We start from the raw sequence: 17,817 nt of genomic DNA, 5'->3' as shown, positions 1-17,817 counted from the left end.
TGTCAGTTCAGTCCTGTGCCCACCCGTGATGCAGTCGGCTTTATGTTACTTTCTTGATTTTGTCAGTCAGGTTTTCTTTTTCTTTTTTTTTTTTTTAAGATTTTATTTATTTATTTGACAGAGAGAGACACAGCGAGAGAGGGAACACAAGCAGGGGGAGTGGGAGAGGGAGAAGCAGGCTTCCCGCGGAGCAGGGAGCCCGATGCGGGACTCGATCCCAGGACCCTGGGATCATGACCTGAGCCGAAGGCAGACGCTTAACGCCTGAGCCACCCAGGCACCCCGTCAGTCAGGTTTTCTAGGTGCCCTTATGTCGGGGGGCAGTGCTTCCAGGGTTCTGCTCTGCTTGCCGCAGGTGGCTCAGCCCCAGGTGGCTCCTCTGCCGGCCGAAGCTGGGCTTGCTGCTTCTGGGGCACAGGGCCCGAGTCTGTTGTCCGGGAGTGTGCAGCACTGTCCCCCCCGCTTTCCCACCCTGGGTTTGCCGAGCTTCTCTGTGTCTAGTACCTGGCTTTTCTTGTTTTCTTTTAGCTCAACTTTACATTTAAAATGTTGTGTTGTTATTTTAATCTCTTTATGGAGTGGCGTGAATTTGAAGATGATGCACATGGAATGCCATCTTCTCCTCTCTCCTTTGACAGCGTCCCTGGCAGATCTCATGGTTTTCTGGTCACTTTTAGTTGCAAAAATAGTCATATATTTAATAATTAGGATTAACTTTTTGGTATTTAATTCAGGGCAGTCTAGCTTAAAACCCTAAATGCCCTTCTTTCCCAACTCAGGCCTAACCTGTGTTTTTAATTTCTTTTTAAAGGTTTATTTATTTTCGAGAGGGAGAGGTGGGGCGGGGAGGAGCAGAGGGAGAGGGAGAGAGAGAGAATCTTAAGCCGGCTCCACAACCAGTGCGGAGTCTGATGCGGTGTTCGATTCCATGACCCTGAGATCATGACCTGAGCCGAAACCAAGAGCCTGACACTCAACTGACTATGCCACCCAGGCTCCCCTAACCTGTATATTTAAAACACAGAACATTACACTTTTTTTTCTTAATGCATGTACACACATATGATGAAAATATAAAAATAGGATAGGCAGGAGCAGTGGCGAAGAGGACATGGTCTGTTTCACTTTTTTTTTTTTTTTTTTTTTTTAACCTTCTCACCCTCCCTACTTCCCTCCTCTTCAGAGTCAGGGTGAATATAACAAGTGCATTACAGGGTGGGAGACAGTCTTACCTTTTTGGTGCTGATGTAATCCAACCCTCAGTGCCCTGTGTCATGGCGAACACCCACAAGCTATATCTCTTTGCTGGACAGGTTAGGGGAGCAAATTGTTCAGAGTATGCTTCCAGTCCCTGCCCCAAGCATATTCCCCTCAGCCTCTTATTGCTGGGGACTCTTTGCCCTGGAATGCTGTTGTTTTGGTTCCTTCAAAAGGAATTAAGTATGATGGCAGTCCTCTGAGGCATGTACCTGGCCGATATGGAATTGACAGACCTCGCCGCATCACAGAACTGAAGTATACTTTGTCCAGTTGTTTAGTCGCTCTTTGTCCTGCCTCTGTGGTCTGTTCTAGGCGGCCTCCCCATCTTTGCTGTTTCTAGTCCTGAAGCAAGTGCCTGTTTCTGGTTCATTACATAGCCTTCTTCTCCCCCCACCCCAATTCTAGGGAATTTACCGTGATGTTTCTGAGAAGTCTCACACAGAGTGCTCTCTGCTCCTCTAGCAGTCTAGTGAGGGCTTTCTCCCCTCAGTAAACATCCAGCACAGGGCCGCAGTGCCATTCTTGCTTCCTTGCAATTTCTCCTATGCCCACTGTTGGTTCTTTTGTATCTATTGCCCCCATCTTCAACTGGAGAGGGGTCGTGGGCAGGTCAGCTTTCTCCTCTAAAGGAGGAGGAAAAGTCCAAAGACTTTCTACTCCTGGAAATTTCCTTTTATCAATCCTTTCTGGAATTTCTAGTCTTTTCCTATATAGCCTGCATGTGAAATGGTCCCTGGCCTAATTTTCATGTTTGTTTGTTTGTTTGTTTTTTTGTAAGTACTGTATGGCTATGTCTGGTATCTTACTTTAGGAATAGTGGGGTACTTGCCACATACTCTCCTCAGTTTGGAGCATTATTAGAAATTCTGAGATAACCATAAATGTCCCACTTCAACATTTGGGTAAACATTTCTGATTTTGTTGAGTGGGGAAGCAGGGTATGCAACAGTGGAAACTGGAAGTTTCATCAATTATCTTGCAATAGATCATTAACACCCAATGTGAACAATGGATTTTATTTCTTTATTTAGTGGGCTGATGATGATGGAAGGAAAAAGAAGGGTGTTGGACCAGCATTATGAAAATTTTAGATATAGTGTCATAAGAGGAGACTTAGGTAGGACTCAGCAGTGTTCATATATTTGAAGTGCAATCATTTCAAAAAAGGGCTACATATTTGTGTAACTCCAGAGCATGGAACATAGTCCAGGCACAGCTGTAACAAAAGATAAAGGTTTCAGGCTTACTGTCAGGTAGAACTTCATAACATTTAAAGGCATACGGCAATGGCAGAGCTTGCTTTTATGAGTTAGAGAAGGTTTTTTTTTTTTTTAATTTACCTTTTTGTTTCAAATAACTTCAAGTAGGTTATAAAGAAATTAATGTGTTCTTGAGCTTGCTCAGTTTTCCAAAATGATTTACTAAAGACATGCTGTACAACATATAAGGAAACATTAACAAAATACCGTATATTGGGTAAAATTGGGCAGATACTTAAAGCAATATATTATCTTAAAATGGGTAATATAAAGAAAGTCAATCTACTTAGTATTAGAAAAAACCCTCAATAATGAACTTTTTTCAGTTAGCCTTGATCTAATTATACATCAAATGTGATTACACCGAGGTATATGCTTTACGGATGGGGTTCCTGAGTTAATAATGAAAACATTACTGTGCAGGGCATTTAGTTAGCATAAGTATTCATGCGTTTGTTGTTTGACTCAGCAATATTTATTGAGGTTCTACAAGCCAGCTGCTGTTCTAGGCACTGAGGACATGATCTTGTACAAGTTAGGCAACATTCTTGTCGTAATGGAGCATTATAGACAGAGAATGGGTAATTAAGTTGTTTCTAGCAAAAACGATAATAACAAACAAAATGCTACATTTAAAAATCAGTGGACTCTCTCAGGTATGGCTTCTAGAAGGCAAGAGAGAGGAAACATCCTGAGAAAGTCTGGTTGTATAACCTGAAAGGGTCCCACCTTAGAGCAAATTGTCCTGGGTGGCTCATGTTTGATCTCAGTTAATTCTCTATAGCCATGCTTGTTTTATACAAAAATAATGGTGGATTTTGGGTTTATTTTCAAAACCAAATATTCACATGCTACAGAAACTCTTGAAAGATGCCCTCTGTTCATTCTGTAGCTTCTTATGCCCCCAGCATTATGATGTGTGCTCCAGCGGGTGCTCAACCTCTACCTCGTCAACCAACAAGAGAGATCATGAACACGCCAAGTAGAGATTGAAATCTTAATTTTATTTTAAAGTAAAATGTTTCTTATATTTGTAACACAAAGGGATTCAAAATGCAAACTATAAATGGCTCAACATCTCCCTGCCCAGATGACCTTTGTTGAAATCTAAAAAAGTAACATATTAAAAACAAAAGCCAAACAAAATGGAACAAAATGAAAAATAAAAATGACCCCCACACAATCCCTTTCAACAAATTTAACCATATTAGGGTTTTTTTTTGTGATCCCTTTCAGAAAAGTGGGTTTTTTTTTATACTTATCTGGGTCTATATACACGTGTATGTACCTCTTTGCACAATAGGAATGTGATATTGTGATATATAATAATAAATATATATTTGGTCTTTGTCCCAGTTTCTGGCACAGAGCTCCTAAAACCCTTGGAATTTCCTAAGTGAGGAAAGCTATAAAAATGGTCTTTTGTTATGTTAATTAGGCAACTTTCGGAAAGCCCCCTAGCTCACCTAAGGATGGGGCTGGTTACCAGGGGAACCAACCGGAGATTAAAGGGGTAGAATTTTTGGTCCAACTTCCATACCTCTGGGGAGGAGAAAGGGCTGGAGATAGAGTTCAGTCACCAATGGCCAATGATTTAATCAATCATAGCTGTTTAATGGAGCCTCTGTAAAACCCCAAAAGGACTGTTTGGGAGAGCTTCTGGGCTGGTGAACATGTGGAGCTGCTGAGAGTGTGTCACACTGGAGAGAGCCTGGGAAGCCTGGTGCCCTCTCTCCATACCTTGCCCTGGGCATCTCTTCCATCTGTTCCTGTAGAGCCTTTTCATAATAAAGTGGTAATCGAGTGAATAAAACTGGTTTCCTCAGTTCTGTGAGCTGCTCTAGCAAATTAATCAAACTCGAGAACAGGGTTGTGGGAACCTCTGAGTTATAGGCAGTCCATTGGAAGCACAGGTGATGACCACCTGGCCTTTGTGATTGACATCTGCAGTGGGAACAGTCTTGTGGGACTGAGCCCTTAAGCTGTGGGATCTGACACTAGTTTCAGGTAGACAGGGTCAGAATTGAGTTGAATTGTAGGACACCCAGCTGCCTGATAGTGTGGGAAAAAACATGGTAAAGGAATTACACACAGTTTCAAAACTTGCTTTTTCACTTTAAGCCAGCTTTCATATTGGTAGATGCAGATCATCCTCTTTTTACCGGCTTCAGAGTATTCCTTGGTAATTTTAGATTTTATTTAACTGACTCTATTGCTACATAGCAGTAGTAAATTTTAAAACATTATCTAAGCATATTTATGTAACTGAATGTAACTGTATCGTAATAGGGAGGCTACGGGAAGTAAAACAAGATATTGTGAAAGAGATGCTCCTATTGGGTTGCGACTGAAGTCTTCATCTGCCATTGCTGTTGCTTGCCTGTGGAACCAGGTGTCAGATCCAGCCTTCTGCCAATCCTTGGATTCTGCCAAACACATGGAATAACTTAGGAGGAGAGGAGACTTTGGACATTTCTGGGAATCTTATTTATTAAGGCAATTCAGTTAATAAACATGTAGGTGCTTAGGATGAGCTTCATCAGATTCCTCCTCAGAAGACTTTAATCTCTAGTGGGTCAAGGAGGCATGCAGATAGGTCATTTCAGTAGTGTGACAAGTGCCATGGCAGAGGTATGCTCAGGATGTTGGGCAGCAGGCGTGGGGACACTCAGTCCACTGAGAAGTGTAGATGTATGTGTGTGGGAGGATGTGTGATCGAAAGCTTCAAGGAAGGAGTTGCTAAGATGAGTAGGAATTGCCTAGGTAGAGGAAGGGAGAAAGGCATTCCAGGCCAGGGAAAAAAGAGGTAATCAACAGCACAATAAGTTTGAGGAATTGCAGGGAGTGTAGTATTGTCAGAATATAAAATTGGAGGCAAGAAATAAGATGGACAGAGACCTGTTCATGGAGGGCCTTGTATAACGTGCTGAGGAGGTGGAAATTCCTCCTTAAGTCTGAAGACATACATACTTTTTATGTATCAATTAAATACTCTCTAAATATTTATCATCACTCTTTGGACCTGTGGACAACATAATTCCCTTATATGCTGCAAAAGCAGAATTAAGTCAACTATTAGCTTAATTATTTGTTACTTTTGAGCCCAAGATCCTTGGTTCAGAGTCTGATACTCTTGAGAGTACCCAGAACCTTAATCAGCCATTTCACAAATGATTGCCAGAGCTCTGCTTGGGAGCACCGAGTGTAGGTGAGTGAGTTCACATTCATCACCACTGGCAGAAGAACAACTAAGAAGTGGGCCGGCAGCATCCTCGGGTACCTGAGATAGCCTGTCCCTGTCATCACTATGGTTTTATAAAATGCCAGTCCACGTAAAATATGTTGCTTGTGTTTGGGTTAAAAAAGAGAACGGGGTAGAGTGGGAGAACGGTGATTTGATCTGATGAATAGTAGTTGACTTATTTTGCTTTGACTTCTGAGTCTTTTTATTTCTAACGATCCATGTTTTTTTTTAAATGCTAGCCCAAACCGTTAGTTCCCTTGAAAAAGGTTGGTGAAAGGCACTGGGAAGAAATACATTTGGAAGAGAGGAGCTCAAAGGCGAATACCTCATTCCTTTACTAAGAGGAGATCAATCCATTTTAAGCGCAAAATAGGGTTTAGAAATAAACAGTGTTTGTGGGGAAGGTGCATTTTTTTTTTTTTTTTTTTTTGGTAGGAAGGAAGGCAGTGTTTCCAGTTGATCTTACCACAATTCATCTAGTTATACAGTTTTACTTATTTTTCTCCACATACAAAACTTTTTCCTGAATCATCCGTAATGGAATTCCAGGAAGATGGGTTAAATATGTTGCTGTATTTTACAATTGTCATCTGTAATGTTTTATTTAGCTAAATCTTTCTTTTTTTTTTTTCCCCACTACTCCCTGTACAACACAGAACACCATATGCCATTGTCCCTGTCAGGAAGCAAAGGTTTCCCTGGTCTGTGCTGTGCCTGTGTTTATGCCACAGAGGAGCTGTGGTCCAGTGCCATCTTTTATTGATAGGGCCAGCAAAGGAGAAATCTAATGAAATTATCAAAGCTTTGAATTAATTATGAACTTGAATAGGAGAGCTAAGCTCTCTGGAGCCAGGGATCTCATTACCCATGCACTCTCATTGCATCCTCTTCTGGAGCAGAAGGCATTTTCAGCTACAGCTCTTAGCCTGGCTTTGGACTTTATTCAAACTTGCTAAACTGACATCCTTTTCTTACTACAACGTGGCTGCTAATCTCCATGATGATTAATTTAATTCTGATCTGGATCTACAGGAAATGTCAATAGGTTTTCTCTACCCCTCCTTTTGCCTTTTATTATTTTTTTTTTCTCTCTCCATTTTTTCCCCATCAAATTGGATGTTAACAAGTTTTTATCCTTTTTGGGTAATGTGAGAAGCTTTCAGGATTCAGGTGTAGCTTCATGGAATATAGTGATTGATTTAAAGTTAAGAACTATATATTACATCTACTATGTATTCCCTGGATACTTAGGTAAGCACAAAGTCAAATATTTCTTCTTTGCATTTTGAACACCAAGTGGAAGTTTTTCTTGCTTGTTTCTACTTTAGAATTGTTGGTATAGCGGTAACTTCCATGGTCTTAGCAGCATTGTTCATATTCTAATGTGTGTTGCACGGGAACAACAGATCTCACTTTGTGGGTGTAGCTCATAAAGCTCCCTGATGCAGAGTACTTAATGTTTGCTTTACAATTCCGGTTTTTCTTTTAACGGTAAAAAGAAAAAAATTTTTCTGATGAATATAGCCACCTCTTTTTTAAGTCTCGTCACAAAATCAATAACAACAAGGTTTCGATTTACTATTGGTGATGATTCTTTGGTACTGTCATACAGGTTCAAAACATCTCATGGCAAGCCTTTTCTGCTTGCTTTTGAGACCCATTATTTATGAATTCCTAAGCTGCAGCTCATCTATCTTAGTAAAGTACAGGCCACTGGCGATTTTTGTAAGCAGTGACTAACTCAGCTTTATAGAGTCAATGTTTTAAGGTTTTGAATAGTGGGGGTTGGGAGAATGATAGTCTTTGCTTTTCCTTTTTCTATTTACTTTCAGTGAGTTTTTTTCCCCCATTTATTTTCTTTATAGGCAGCTGCAATATTTAATTCAGCCTTTGGAAGTTTTTTGGTAAGTAAACATGGTTTAACTTGTCTATTATAACTTTGGTTGTGATGTTGTTTGTATGAAAGATTTAGTGAAAATTGGACTTCTTTTACCATTTAGTTAAGTATAAAAGTTCTTGAATCTTTTTATGTGCCATTAACCATACCCTGAAAAATTAGTTGATAAATAAAGGAAATGTTCTCTTACAATATAATTTGGAAGCTTGGGGTTTAATATTCCATTTAATGGATTCAAGGAATCAATTAAAACACTGTGTGTCTCCTTATAGAAGTTATGTCAATATATTGATCATTTAATGAGGTCTTTTAGATTATTATTATTTTGTATCATGGGACTGAGGATTTTGAAAAGGAAACATGACCCAGCTGGTCAGAAAGGGAATGCTAATTTACTTGTTGACATGTCATTTATTTTGTACATTTCACTGTCAAAGAAGCTACTGGCATGGATACTTCTGAGAAATCTGTGTGGAAAAAATTTAAAATGAGGAAATAATTGAGTGATTTGCAAGAAAATGCAATATTTTTTTGACATGTGAACTATAAATTGTATAAAGGTTAAAAAATAGTTCAGTGTTCATAAGTAGAGCCAATATAATTATAAGGATAATACTATTTTAGCATTTTCGATAGTTTTTTAATAATGTAACAAAGACTTGGTTTGTGTTATGAAAGAATGAGAAAGAAACTGAGTTTTCTGTTAGTTGAGTATTTTTATTTATACCCTCCCTAAAACTTTGCCAAATTCCTGAAAATGAATTAGAATATTGTATTTTTAGGTACATAATTCATTGACAGGTATGAAGTACAGTGACAATTGAGAATAAAATCAGTGGGGTATAAAATAGTTTATGAATCTAGGCAAATATTAATTACTTCTGTTTAAAATGCTCTTTATGTCACTTATGATTGTATGTATTTGAATGCAGCCGAAGCTTTTAAATGTATTGTTACACTGCATTAATTCCATGTAGTGCTACACAGCTTTTAAGGTCCCAATGTTATAGACCTTTTAAATGATGTAGCTTCTACAAAATACATGCTTAGAGTATATCTTATTTTTAAAGAAGTAGTAATGTTATTCCCAATGCTGTATTATTATTGGGTTTTAGAAGAGAGCTAATAGTGTCTATTTAATGAAAATGAGCTCTTGAGCTACTTATTTTAAACTCAGTAATATTTTGTGAAATCGTTTTTTCATTTATCTAAATGTTATTTTCCATGTGTTGTCGCAATTGACAAAATAATATCTGTAAAATATGATCTTGCTGGAAGCCAGTTTTTTAAAAATATGGTTTGGAATCCTATACCTCTACTATCAAAACATGGTTTCTAAGCTAGATCTCCTACTCTTTAAAATGTCTACGGTTATTGAGAAAATAAGTTTGAGGCAATTGTCTCAGTAACTGAAGCAAAATGCACTGTCCCTTAGTTGGAGGATAAGCTCGCTAAGTATAGTTTGAATTTTGCACTGATTCTATGAACAGTGAACACATCAAAATATTTGTTCTCCCAGGCCCAATTCTTTGTAAGGTCCAGGGAAGTAAAACTTGTTCTAGGGACCCTTTAGGATTTTTATTATGCTCTTTCGCTTCTAAGAAGTTGTGCATTCTCACTCCTTAGTCTCCTGCTCTTTTTCCTCTTTTCATCTTTTTTTCTGACCTTAACTCAAGTATTAAAAAGTATTGATCTCCTACCACCCAGAGGTAGTTTTCTAATAGTGTGGAGGATGCAAGGAATCGAATGTGGGTCCCACTGTGTTGTGGAGACAACACACAGAATAAGAAATACAATGTAAAAGTTAACAAGTCACACAAACGATGTTACTAGATGACGTGTGATTGTCAGATGGCACAGGTTGATAGGCACTCAATTCAAAAGTCAGACAGAAACAATTTCGCTGAGCTGGGCCTTGAAGTATGGTAGGACTTAGCTAGCAGAAGAGAGGGGAGGGGAACTGGCAGAGATGCAGAAGTGTCATTTTCCATTTTTCCTTCCTCTTCTGTTTCCTCCTTTTTCTGTCCCAAAGTTGGAAATTACTGGGAAGGGTTGAGAATGAAAATGATCATTGGAGATGTTTTGTTCCAGGCTTATAAGAAATAGTAATTCTCTTTCTCCCCCACCCCCACCCCCTTCATCATAGTTACAACAAACCTTAGATTATGGACTATGTATGAGTCTGGGCTAAACCAGTTAGAATTAGGTTCAGATTATTGAAGATAAAAAATAATAATTGTGGCATACACAGGATGAAGGTTTATTTTTCTGTATTCTAAAAACCTGGAAGGAGGCTACCATGTATGGTGGCTTCATGGTCTCATTGTGGACAGATATGCCTGTCTTTCTTCCATCCTCCACAGCATGTACTTTCCTTCCTCAAGCTTGCCTCAGTGTCCGAGACAGCTGCTGGAGCTCCAGCCAAAAAGATACCTGGACAGTAAAGTCTTTACTTTGGGAAAGCACAGAGGAGCTCTCCTAAAATCTAAGTTTGTTTTCTTTAAATAGCACTCCTGAAATTCCAACAGTATACTTGCAATAATATTGCAGAACTTACTCATACAATCATACTTAGCCAATGGAGAGGTTGGGACATGTGGCAATTTGCTAAGAGCTAAAAATTGGGTTTCTGTTACTAAGAAAGAAGAGAACGGATAGTAAAAGACAGCTAGCACTTTCTGCCTATGGGCAGTGTAGAGCAATTGCCAAGAGTTCAAAAAAAGATTAATCTCAGTTGAATGATATGAGAAGGCTTTAGGGAGAAGTTGGTGTTTGAACTGGGCTTGGGAAAAGGACTTATTTTAGAGGAAGGAAATTCCAAATTATAACCTTCATGCTTTATTTTGTTATTATTTTTAAAAATTTTTTCACTTAATATACTTTTTAAAAAAAATTTATTTTTTATTTTAATTCCAGTGTAGTTAACATAGAATGTTATATTATTTTCAGGCATACAATATAGTGACTTAGAACTTCCATACATCACCCGGTGCTCATCACAAGTGCCCTCCTTAATCCCCATCACCTATTTCACCCATCCTCCACCCACCTCCCCTCTGGTAACCAGCGGTTTGTTCTCTGTAGTTAGGAGTCTGTTTCTTGGTTTGTCTCTTTCTCTCTCTCTCTCTTTGTCCCTTTGCTCGATTGTTTTGTTTCTTCAATTCCACAGATGACTGAAATCATATGGTATTTGTCTTTCTCTGACAGACTTATTTCACTGAGCATAATATTCTCTAGCTCCAGCCATGTCATTGCAAATGGCAAGATTTCATTCTTTTTTATGGCTGAATAGTATTCCATTGTACATATATACCACCTCTTCTTTATCCATTCATCTATCAGTGGACACTTGGGCTGCTTCCATAATTTGGCTATTATAAATAATGCTACTATAAACATAGGGATGCATGTATCCCTCTGAATTAGTATTTTTGTGTTCTTTGGGTAAATACCCAGTAGTGTGATTACTGAAGTGTAGGGTAGTTCTATTTTTAACTTTTTGAGGAACCTCCATACTGTTTTCCAGAGTAGCTGTACCAGTTTTAATTCTCACCAGTAGTGCAAGAGGGTTCCTTTTTGTCCACATCCTCACCAATACTTGTTGTTTCTTATTTTGTTATTCTTAAAGGGTGGTACTTGTTAGAGCATTTTTGGAATTTTCTTTATGAATGGAAAATATTCACTTATTCTTAAAATTTAGGATTAGGGGTAGTAGTATGGTTTCTGGAATCAGACTGGCTTGATTTAAATCCTTACCTGACTGAATTACTAGTCTAATCATATGACCTTCCCTGTATATAAAATGGAGTAGATAGTACCTAAACTATCCATTGTTGTGGTGAGAATTAAATGGGATAATCTGTATAAAATACTTGTGATCTAAGTTTTGTCCAAGCTTTGCCATGAATTTTTTTGTGTGGCCATGGACATACATAAAATGAAGAATTGGTTATCTCTGACTAATGATTATTCTCTGGTTATAAGTGACCATTTCTTTTGTATTTACATAATGGAATTTGAGAAGGGTATTTACTTTAGATTACATTAAAACTTTGAATGAAAGCCTTTATTAAAGAATTTTTGAAGAAAGAACTCTGAGGGCATTTTTGTTGATTTTTAGACATCTGGGTATACCAAATAAAATACTGTACATATTTATAGCTTGTTTAATAATGTCCCAGGTCTAATTAAAACACAGTGTTTTTAAGAACTAAATGTTACAGAGAACTGTGTTGTTGTTTTTTTTAAATGTAGCTAGGCTGGTAATAACCAATGATAGATGAATTCAATTTACATAAATTTCAGACCAAGAGAATATTTTAAAATCATGCCACAGAGGATTGCTTTAAGTTGAGAAGTTAATGTCATTATCTCCTCCTCTCTTTTAAATTGTTCTGTTTACAATAATTGTGGAGCATAATAAGTGTTTTAAGATTTCCCACTTGATGAGATTTTAATAGAATTTGATAGTCACCACTCTGAATAACTAAAATGTTATCAAAATTTATATATATTTTCTTTTTTTTTTTTAAGATTTTATTTATTCATTTGAGACACAGATACAGAGAGAGAGAGCATGAGCAGGGAGAGAGGCAGAGGGAGAGGGAGAAGCAGGCTCCCCGCTGAGCCAGGAACCCGATGTGGGGCTTGATCCCAGGACCCTGGGATCATGACCTGAGCCGAAGGTAGACGCTTAACCATCTGAGCCACCCAGGCGCCTATATATATATTTTCTATGTAAAACCAGGCATTTCAAGTTCAACCATCTCTTGTGTTGCTTCCTCACCAAAAGAAAGATTAAAAAAAAATAGATATTGGCAACTTTTAAAAAAATTCCAATTGAAAAATCCTCTCTTCAGTGTAAAAAGATTTAACTGTGTTGAAAAAAACTTTGATCACAAGTTTTGTTACACTTTTGGCATTTTGGTTTGGAGGCTAAATTCAGTGTTTCCATGTCTTCAAGAATTACAGGTTTAAGTTTAAAAGGAAAAGGTAGAACTTTTTCTTTTTAGACTCCTCAGCCTATTTAATTATATTTGGTAACTCTTGAGGGAGTTTGGTAACACCTCAGGGGTAATTCCTGAGGAAACCCTGGTGAGTGACAAAGTTGATCGTGCCAAATTGAGCTTCTAATAACTGTGTCACACAACATTGTAGCAATTCATAAGTGTACGGATTTCTGAAACATTACCAAAGAGTTACAAGCAAAGTGAAATCATCTTTGTGAATGCATAACACCAAGTCTAAGAAAGATCTGTAAGAGTTACTGTTTACTTTCTAAATCTCTTCATTTAAAGTTATCGAGAAATGGGTTTGTTTTACGTAATTCTTTTAAAATAGCCATTTTAAAGCTATTCTAAAATGAATAAGGATGAAAAGGAACTCCTTGCCTTAAGCTGAAGAACTAGCCAGAACATATTTTTCTTCCCTTATCCCATTGTTGTTCTGTCTTCCCTCTTTGCTTTAGCTGGTCTGCCATTACTACCCAGCTTTATAGTGAGATTTGAATAGTTACTGATACTGTTACAGTTGCTGAAAGAAAAGAAATTTCAAACACAAATGTTATGTTTTAATAACTTAGGATGTATGTTTACCACCCTGTTTTATTCTTCATTTCTTGTACAAAAATGTACTCAGTTTCGGTTAGCATGGTCAGAGAGGAAGCACATTTACTTTGTTATCCATGGATTGCTGTGCAACACTGCTTTTTAAAAATCAGAGTAAGAATCTCAAACAGATTAATGAAGAGGGTTAGGGGTTGTAACCAGAGAAGACTCAATTGTTATATTAGTTTTATTTTCACCTTAATCTAAGATGTCAATTTTTAATTTTGTTTATGTTTATGGAATACTCATTTTGTGTAAAACTATGCTGATTTTTTTTTCTGAGTTTGCTAAAAATCTAACCAGCCCAAATTATTCAGTTGAGATCTTGGTTTTCCCCCAAAAGTTTATGACTTGTTTATAAAACAGGTTTTTATTTTCATTGAGCTTACATGCCAAAAAACAAAACCAACAAAACTGAGTTTTTAAGCAGTTTTCAGTACAACCTTATAGGATGTTATTTCAAGTTCATCCATTTACTGCTAAGGACTCGATAAAACCAGTATTTAAAATAACCTCTTTTAGGCTTTAAAATACCTCATGAACTATGTGCAGACAATGGGAAACTGGTTTCTCTCTTTATAAAATGGAACCCATCATCATGCTATATATTTCATTGAATCACCTTTTTGGGCAAATGAATATCAGAAAAGCTGGATTGCTGAGAACAAACAAAATGCAGTTGGTTCAGTTAGCAGTATGGCACAAAATAGAAAAATAGGATATAAATTAACACATATATACTCAGAGTCCATTAGATTCTAAGTACTTATCTATGAAGCAAATACACAAAACATAAATACATGAAAAAAGTAACAATCAAAGATTTAAGAAAGAGGGAAGATAAGAACTGCCTTCAAGGCAATGTATTCCAAATTTTAGGCACCTTTATGACTTTTGCCATCTTGACATATTATTTGTATTATTAAGTTAAAACTCCCTTTTTTGTTAAAGATTTTATTTTTTTAAAGTAATCTCTACACCCAAGTAGGGCTTGAACCTACAACCCCGAGATCAAGAGTCACATGCCCCACCCACTGAGCCAGACTGGCACCTCTGAAACTCACTTGTATAATTTAACTTTATTTTAAAGCATAACTTGACATCAACACATAAGCAATCTTGTCATGAATAGAAGGTAACTGAAATGAAATCAAATGGAAAAAAGCTATTATTAACTTGTAGCTAAACTCTGCTGCCTACACAAGGCTCTTAGTCCGAAGCCTGCCCTCATTTTGATAAAAAGTAAAATTAGCACTGGTACCAAACCAAGAACAATCCTGTGATCTAAAAGATTGAAAAGAGAGCAAGTTTTATCACTATTCTCTGCTTATGTGTCCTTTAAGCCATCTTGCTTTGACTTTCACTTTGGGCAGCACTGTTCTCTCAGGTCATTCCTCAATCATTTCATCACAGAGGTGAATTAAAACCATCTGGGGAGGTCAAATGAAGAAACCCCCAGAATCAGGGACTCTAGCAACCTGAACATGTTATTGTTTCTTTCCTCAGAGTTATTTTCCCACGTAACATTTGTCCAGAAAAGCAGTATGCATGTGTGCCAAACATGTTTGTAGAGGTAAAAATATGCTGTAATGCTCGAGGTAGGAAAACCCTTTGATAGCTACATTTGGGTTTGTTTCTGAAACAGACTCTTGTTTGAAGTGCAGTCATTGTGACTAAAAATGGTCTTTTTACTTAATAAAAATGTATAGAATCCTTACCTACTCCATTTTAGCTATGTCTGTGTCGTCTGACAGGACTTGTGTAGCAAGTAAATACATTAGTCACGGTGACCATTTTTCTTGCAAATTTGTGACATAGATTTAATTATAGGAATGACCAGCAACTTACAAATCTAATTTTGGTGGAGGCTGAGGCAAATTTTTTTTTTTATTTTAATAATGATGGATTTTTTTTAAAGCAATGATTTCATTACTATTTAAAGAAATCTACTGGTGTAGAACTAGCCAATTGACTGAAGTTATTTTATTACCCTTCAACAAATGCCATGTACTTTCATTTCTAGTTTTATTAATTTTTAAAATATCATCATTCTGGAAAATACTTGCTCCTATACACATTTAGATAAAAATAAATATAAATGGAGGGGGGCTAGGATACTTGTAAAGAGTCTCCCACAAAACATGATCCGAGTGGTTGGTTAAAATGACTAAATTTCCTTAATTCAAATCCAGCCTATTGTAGAACTGCTTAGTTTATGGCCTTTAGTAGGAGATACCCACTTACAAGTCATTGACAATAATGTGGTAGATAGTTCTCATTTCTCTACACTAAAAGTTTACCATGATTAATCTATTTATTAAGCTAATAATTGGGAAATCTGGGGATAATAATGTGGTGAGCCAAACAAGGTTTCTGTCTTCATCTGCCTTACAGATTCTCAAGGTGAGAATACCAAATCCCATGACAGGCAGGGGAGAGGAGGTAATAATTTTTCATTGACTCAGACCCCACTGCTATTCCAAAGTAAATTTGGACATATGGAGAGAAGCAGGAGGGCATCTGAGCTTGCATAAATTGTATTAATTTTTGGATTCTACCAGCCAAAAAGAATCTTTTATTTAATTACTGGTCTTTATGATAAAGCAATGCTAGACATCTAAATTCCATTGAGGACTCAGGTTTTTGAGTAAACATTTAGCACTTCTCAATAACAATAGTCTGTGTTATTGGAAATGGCAGACTGTAGTTTGAAATAAAAAAAACATTAGTTTTTTTAGCTCTAATTCACTTCACGTCACTGTTTGACCTTATATCCATTTTATTTAATGAAACATTTGTGGACTTCCTACTATGTGTTAAGCTCTGGGCAAGGTTCTAGAACTCAAAAGAAGAAGAAGAAAGGAATATATGATTCTTGGCATCAAGGAGTGTAAAAATTTCTGGACTTAAATGGTGTTTTGGGGACACTTGGGTGGCTCAGCCAGTTAAGTGTCTGCCTTTGGCTCAGGTCATAATCTCAGGGTCCTGGGATGGAGTCCTGCATCCAGCTCCTTGCTCAACTCAGCAGGGAGTCTGCTTCTCTCTCTGCCTGCCACTCCCCTTGCTTGTGCGTTCTCTCCCTCTCTCTCTCTCTCTCTCACAAATGAATAAATAAAATCTTTAAAAAATAAATAAAAATAAATGGTGTTTTTCACTGTATGATTCCCCAAACTGATTCCTTAGTCACCAACTGATGATTTGGACCCACAAAGTTTGAGGACCACTTATTTTAATGTAGAACTTCAAGTAAAGTAGTAGATCATCATCTCTAGTTATCACAAAACAAACAAACCATTCCATTTTTATTACAACTTTAAGGAAAACTGGGTTTTAAGTTTGTGTGTCTGCCAACTTAGCTGTTTTTAAAAGAAGTTTGTCAGAGACCAGATTAGTTTCTAAGTATATCAAAAGCTGACTTACAAAAGTATCTTACCAAATATAACTTATTCTGTGGGAACATTGTGTTAAAAATTAACTTTTTAAAAACTATTATGGTAGTATATGTTTATTATAGAACTTTTGAAAAATAGAGATAGAATCATCTAGATAAAGCTACTATTAGCATTTTGGTGTATGTCCTATGTATTTTGTACATGTAGTTAACAAAAGTGACATTGCATTGTATAGATGATTTTATTTTCTGCTTTCCCCTTTAACAACATATATAAACATTTCCTCATATTCTGATTTCTACCTTGACAACTTGATTTTGCTTTATATAATAAATAATATAATGTATAATATTCTTTTGGATGGGGTATTGATATTTATTTAGTTGTTTCTCCATTGGTAGACATTTGGGTTGTTTATATTCTTTTACTGTTGTTAAAAAAAAAGCTTCCACAACATTTTTGTGCATAAGTATTTGTGGTTTTCCCTTTTAATTACCCTTTTTAGAAAAAATCCCTAAAGAGCAATAACTGAGTAAAATGCTACAAACTTTTAAGAGATTCTTGATGCTGCTAAATTGCCATCCAGAAATATTGAACAAAATTATCATCCTAATATATGGATATTCAGAAATATTCATTTTTCTTTATCTTCACCAACTCCGGTTATTATTTTTTTTAAGTCTTAACAAACTGATATTTTATCTTAATTATAATTTTGAGAAGTTGATCTTTTATTATCTGTTTATTGGCCATTTGAGATCCTTCTATTGTCAATTATTTGTTCATATCCTTTGCTCATTTTTCTTATTGGGATGCTTATTTTGGTTTCAAAGTGGTCTTTATATATTGAGGATATGAATATTCTAATACATATATTGCAGTTTATTTGTGTGTATGGGTGAGATGACTTTTGAGTGACAGAAGTTTAAAATTTCTTTAAGTCAGATTTATTGAGATACAGTTCTTATACAGAAAATTGACTGATTTTAGATAGATAGTTCTGAGTTTTGACAAAATGTATACAGTCTTATAACGACCACCTCACTCAAGATAAAGAATATTGCCATCTCCTCCAAAAGCTCCCTTCTTGCCCCTTTGTAGTCAGTCCCCTCCCTTATATTTAGCCCTTGGCAGTCACTGGATTTTCTTGTCCTTATAT

At 36.7% G+C, this 17,817-nt stretch overlaps 1 protein-coding gene across 8 annotated transcripts in view; it reads left to right on the top strand.

Annotated features, from left to right (window-relative positions):
- SLC10A7 (solute carrier family 10 member 7) overlaps nt 1-17,817 on the top strand; it is a 256,508-nt gene that overhangs the window by 71,367 nt on the left and 167,324 nt on the right. For 6 of the 8 annotated variants that reach the window (XM_036077810.2, XM_078069293.1, XM_036077806.2 and 3 more), the window contains exon 5: nt 7,629-7,667. The exons of the other annotated variants lie outside the window; for them this stretch is intronic. In XM_036077810.2, the coding sequence (XP_035933703.1) occupies nt 7,629-7,667 (39 nt within the window). The remainder of the gene's footprint in view (nt 1-7,628; nt 7,668-17,817) is intronic. 8 annotated transcript variants of the gene reach the window in all.

Source organism: Halichoerus grypus, chromosome 3, assembly GCF_964656455.1.
Source record: "Halichoerus grypus chromosome 3, mHalGry1.hap1.1, whole genome shotgun sequence".
Taxonomy (NCBI): domain Eukaryota; kingdom Metazoa; phylum Chordata; class Mammalia; order Carnivora; family Phocidae; genus Halichoerus; species Halichoerus grypus.
Note: the sequence above shows the minus strand (reverse complement) of the source record. Positions and strands in the feature narration are given on the sequence as shown.